General features: G+C 39.0%; 1 protein-coding gene across 1 annotated transcript in view; it reads right to left on the bottom strand.

Moving 5' to 3' along the window:
- Positions 1-378: 378 nt before the first annotated feature.
- The window catches only part of ITPKB (inositol-trisphosphate 3-kinase B), a 136,933-nt gene continuing 131,311 nt past the window's right edge, over positions 379-6,000 (bottom strand). The window contains exon 8 of the mRNA XM_075339061.1: positions 379-5,922. Within this exon, the coding sequence (XP_075195176.1) occupies positions 5,707-5,922 (216 nt within the window). The 3' untranslated portion in view covers positions 379-5,706. The remainder of the gene's footprint in view (positions 5,923-6,000) is intronic.

Raw genomic sequence — 6,000 nt, 5'->3', positions numbered from 1 at the left:
TTAGAAGGGGGAAAGCCCTTTTCACCCTTATTAGACTTTTTTGTCACAGTCAGTGGAACCCAACTTATTCTGAAGCCTCAGGGACTGCGCCGGTTGTCCAGGTAAGATGGGTGTCCATCTAGGAGACAATGTGTATTTGCAGCAGGGGAAGAAAAGTGTGAGTCAAAATGAGGGGAAGCCACCGTAGCCAACCAGTCAGCTATGGTGAGAAGTAGTGAAGCTCTTTGGCCCCGGTATATCATGTATGATTTATGGTATTGATGTTGTCTTATGCCTTCTTCAGACCCTAGATATGACCGCTACCCCCTGCATAAAGCCATCTCTATGGTAATGATGGCTGCACCGATCACTCTGAAAAATTCACAAAGACCAAAGAAGTCTCATGTACATGCCTTTATTGGATAAACGGGGCTAGAGGCGCGGGCGCGTCCTCCTCCGCGTCCACACTAAAGTATGTACCAGGTACTATTCACAGCAAATAAACACGTTCCAGATAATCCCCCCACCCACCTCGCCGCCATGAGAAAACAACCCCCACAAACCGTATGTACAGAGAGACATGCCGCGATATAAGACTAACCAAGCCGGAATAACACGCGCCGCCGCCGCCATGCTGTTAGTGTCCCGTGCAATACAAAAAAATAAAATAAAAATAAATATAAATTAAAAACATGACAGAAAAAAAAGCAAGTTATTAAGGCACTTTATAATATACGGATGATATAAATATATAATCTACATGTAACAATGTAAACATGCCAGCAAACGGGGGGAAATATACAAAATAAAGAGCCGCCCCCACCCCTGTAAAAAAAAAAAAAAAAAAATACTCCGTTCTGTCTTTTCTGATTTTGGACAACCAATATGGCCGCAGAATCATCACATTCAGAAATCTGTCTAGTCAGGCCATAACTACACAGGCTTGTGAAGGTTGTCATGGCGGCCATTTTGGTTGTCATTCATCTTCCTCAGAAACCTATGAGGAAATGACTGAAGGGATATATTTTTTAACAAGTAATGACAGAAAAGACTGATGGGTGGAAAGAAGACGCATGGGAATGTATTTATTAAAAAAAAGGTTCCTAATGTATAGAAATTAGTGAGGACATAAGTGTTGCCCCTAGCAACCAATCAGCTTGAGGCTCTTATTTTCCTTGTGATGTAACCTGTGATCTGATTGGTTGTTGTCAATGTGGTCCACTATGCTTTCACCCTTAGCTGCCAATCATATGCCAGGAATGTATGCAAGCTTAATCTGATTGGCCGGTATGGTAAACAACAAAAATAAAATGGCCGCCACCTGCTCTGTGATATGACAATATTTAAGGGGGCTAATAATGTTACCTTTTATATAAAATGGGGGCCGTATTCAAGTTTTTGGCCCTCATTGCATTTTATAAGCCTTACTGCAAATTTCTAAAAAGTCATAATAGAAATAATATATAATAATAATATCCTTATTATTGAACAGTCACCCATAAATGAGGCACAATCGTGGCTCCAACCTCACTAATGAAATGCTCCACTATTGAGAGTACATTACAGATGTCATCGCCAGTTGGGGGTGACAATGCCCCCATTACTCTACTCCGAGGCCTACGCTCTGCTAATGGCCCGGTGCAGTTCCCTATTCTGGCCAGCAGGTGTTCTGTATCTTGAATACTAGGTGTACAATATGGTGTATTGTATCATTTATGGCTGGCAGAGAATATTAACCTAATGATTTGTGAAATTAATTAAACCATGTGCACTGCAATATTAAATATTATCTTTGGACACATGCCATCCTCCAGTACAATATGTACTGTTCTAGACTAGAATATTACCAATTAATTATTAAAAAAAAAATACCATGGAGGATTCCAACCAATGTTTGTATACTTCAGTATAATGTGTACTGTTGTAGACTAAAACATTACTCATTATAGATGCAAAAATTACCATCAAGGATTACAAGGAATGTTCACATCCTCCAGTACAATATGTACTGTACGAGACTAGAATATTTCAAATTAATTGTTAAAACATTACCATGGAGGATTACAAGCAGTGTTTGCATACTTCAGTATAATGTGTACTGTTGAGAGTAAAACATTACTCATTAAAGGTGCAAAAATTACTATGGAGGATTAGAAGCAATGGTCACATCCTCCAGTACAATATGTACTGTGCTGGACTAGAATATTACAAAATAATGATTAAAAAATCACCATGGAGTTGTTAGATTTAAAAAAAAAAAAAATAAATTACCATGGAGGATTGATTAGAAGCAATGTTTAAATCCTCCAGTACAATATGTACTATACTAGACTAGAATATTGCACATTAATGATTAAAAATGACCATGGAGGACTACAACCAATATCTGCATACTCTCGTATAATGTAGACTAAAACATTAGACATTAAAGATGCAAAAATTACCATGGAGGATTAAAAGCGATGTTCACATCCTCCAGTACAATATGTACTGTGCTAGACTAGAATATTACAAATTAATGATTAAAAGATTACCATGGAGGATTACAAGCAATGTTTACATCCTCCAGTACAATATGTACTGTGCCAGACTAAAATATTGCGGATTAATGATTAAAAAAAAGTCAATGGAGGATTACAAGCAATGGTCACATCCTCCAGTACAATGTGTACTGTTCTAGACTAGAATATTACAAATTAAGGAAGAAAAAATTGCCATCAAGGATCAGAACATTTGTTCACAACTACCGGTACAACGTGTACTGTTCTAGACTAGAAAGTTAACATTACACATTAAAAATTACCATGGAAGATGACAACTAATACCTAATTTAATGACTAATTAAATTAGGGCCTTATAATGTATTGTGGGAAGGGGAGGACACAATCAGGGCCATATAATGAATTGTGGTAAGGATGCTTTAAAGGCAATATAATGAATTGTGGTTTGGAGAGGACGCTATGAGTGCCACAAAATGAATTGTGAGACGGGAGGATGTTTTTGAGGGCCATATATTGCATTGTGGGGAGAACACTAAAGTCTATATAATGAATTGTAAGGTGGGGGGATGCTATGTGTGCTATATAACGAATTGTGAAGTGGGGAGGACACTACGAGGGCCATATAATTAATTGTGTGGCCATATAATTAATGACTAATTTAATACCGTGACTGCCATATTAGGGGGTGCAGGGGTTCAATAAGGGGTAGATGCTATGTTTTATCATTAGATATTTTCAAATTGAGGTTTGTTTGTTTTTTCATGATTTTTAATATTTTGTTTTGTTAAATATATGACCCCCATCGTCCTTATTACATACACCTGACCCTTATGCCCACTGCTCACATTGAGGAACAACGTGCTTTGTTCAGCTCTTGGAAATTGACAGGATACTTGTTTTCATTTTTTTTCTTGCATTGTTTTTGGAGAAAACAATTTGCCTTCGTGGAATAAACAGAGTCAGTGCGCTGGATGTAGAGTCACAAAGGTGATCCGGATATCTGCTAATGAGTAGCGGTGGGATCATCCAGCGTCTGCATTCCCTACAGAGGATATCCTGAAAACACATAGTTCAGGAAAATACAAGCATATTAACAGATAAACACTGGAAACTGCCTTCTCCTATGCTGCCACCAGGGGGCAGTCAATACCACAATTATTACTGGGTATATGTAATTGACAACCACTGGGTCTAACAGAAAACTGTCTTTGCAGCCCATAACAACAAATCAGAACTCAGCGTAATAGTTATATGTCGGGTGCAGGTGTATGAAGAGGCAGCTGAGCCCCAATTACTGTGGGTAACGATTTGGTTGTCCCTGTTAATCTCCGACAGCGTCATTTCAATGACTTCCAATGGCAGATGGGTATCGACCCTAGTCTCCGCTCATTCTCATCTTTTTACTCCCTGTGTTTGGGCTTCATATGAGATTGTGAGCCCCAATGGGGACAGTGATGATCACGTCTGTGGAATTAATAGAGCTATAAAAATAAGTAAAAGAAATAAAACAATCGCAGGTTCAAATCCCCATGGGGGGACTAAAAAACAAAGAAAAAGTTAATATAAAAAAAGGTTTTAAAAATTAGAAAAATATAAAAGCTTGGCTCATTCCCCTAAAAAAAAAGAAAGAAAAAAAAAAAATATATATATATATATATTTTTTTTTTTTTTTTTTTTTTTCCCTTCTACAACCATGTCAGTGGGAGAAATGATAAAGTTATACAAAAAAAAAATAGCCATGGCATGAAGGGGTTAAAGTACTCTGGAAAAATTAGGAAAAAATTTAGCTGCTCTCTGATTGGTTGCTTTGGGTAACAGCTTTAATTAATTAGGCCCATAATGTATAAATTGGTGCTCATTGTCGCCCCCTGCACTATGGACTGGGCAGGGGATGTGACAACGGCTTTGGGTATATTGCCGTCTGTAAACCAAAAATCAATATATCAATACTGCCCCCTATGAGCCAAAATACGGAACTGAACATGTGGGAAAGTTTATACATTTGACAGCGACTGCTATATGAGTTTTGCTGTGAATCTTTAGGGTTATATCTATGCAGCTTTATATGGAGGTGATTGAACTGAAGAGCTTACAATCTAATGATGAGGTTTCAAATTGAAAGAGCAGGCAACATTGGCATAACCTAGCACAGCATGAAAAAGGGCCAGGCCCGTGACTAACTCCTCATTACACTCCGGCATGAAAATATTACTGTAAACCAACATACAACTGAGGAAGCCATTTTCTGGACCACACCATTTTCTGGACATTATTTTCCTGGACCACATCATTTTCTGGACACCATTTTCTGGACCACACCATTTTTGGACATCATTTTCTGTACCACACCATTCTGGACCACACCATTTTCTGGACCACACCATTTTCTGGACATTATTTTTCCGGACCACACCATTTTCTAGACACCATTTTCTGAACCACACCATTTTCTTAACCATACCACTATTCTTTAAAGCCACCCTGTCAAAAGTGTCCAGTTTGTGTTCTTATTTTATTCTCCCTGCTCCCCTAAGTATTCAGTTTTTTGTTTTTTTCTTAATCCGACATACGGTTAATATGGGTCGTTTATTCAGCACCATTTTTGTTGTCTTTATGAAGAGGGCGTGGCTAACAGAGCAGACTAGAGACACGCCCCCAGAGAGTCCTGTGAGCCACGCCCCTTTCCAGAGACCAAAACATTTGCAGTGAATAAAAAGGCTCATGTTTCATCAACCGTATGACGGATTTAGAAAAAAAACAAGAGCATATTACTCAGAGGAACAGTGGGAATAAAATAGAAGGAAAAAATTGGCCCCTTTTGATCTGGTGACAGGTCCCCTTTAAGAAGGAGCTATGAATAGAGTTTTGAACCTGCCCCTATATCTTAGTTATCAGGCAGCCTCCATTGTGTATCACTGGCAGGTGTACGAGTTAATAGGATATTAGGATAAAAAGGCGATGAGACTGGGGATATAGAAAAAGCCGCCTACAAGTCTATAGAATATTCCGGATAAAAAAAAAGTCTCTTTGTTCTGGCGAATATTTACAAAAAAAAAATTCTTCGATCACGGCATTTATGTAAAAATAGGTTTTTGTCCACCCTATTAAGTAAGTAAAAGGGTCACTGCAGGGTTTCCAGTATCCGTAGGTAGGTGATCCCTATAAGCGTCCTGTAGTGCATTCATGGAGCGTCAGTCGGGAGAAGGATGACCCCTCCCCCACCCCGTTAGTTAACATCTTTCTCCTCTGCCATCTCTTTGAGGATGTCTATCAGGTTATCCAGTCCGTACAGGTAGCCATCCTCGCGGTTGCCCTCCACCCAGGCTATCCTGTGGTTCAGCTCTTCGCCTTCCGGTAACTGTGTGGTTTTTCCGAAGTCGATCATCCAGACTTTGGCTTGTTCCTTCTTGTCGTGGATGAAAAGTAAGGAGCTTCCAATGACCTGAAGGAGGAACACACAAAAAAACTGTAAAAGGGGTATTTACAAGCTGAAAGAAACTTCCAAAAACAGCGCCCCCAC

This window comes from Anomaloglossus baeobatrachus, chromosome 3 (genome assembly GCF_048569485.1).
Source record: "Anomaloglossus baeobatrachus isolate aAnoBae1 chromosome 3, aAnoBae1.hap1, whole genome shotgun sequence".
Classification (NCBI taxonomy): domain Eukaryota; kingdom Metazoa; phylum Chordata; class Amphibia; order Anura; family Aromobatidae; genus Anomaloglossus; species Anomaloglossus baeobatrachus.
Note: the sequence above shows the minus strand (reverse complement) of the source record. Positions and strands in the feature narration are given on the sequence as shown.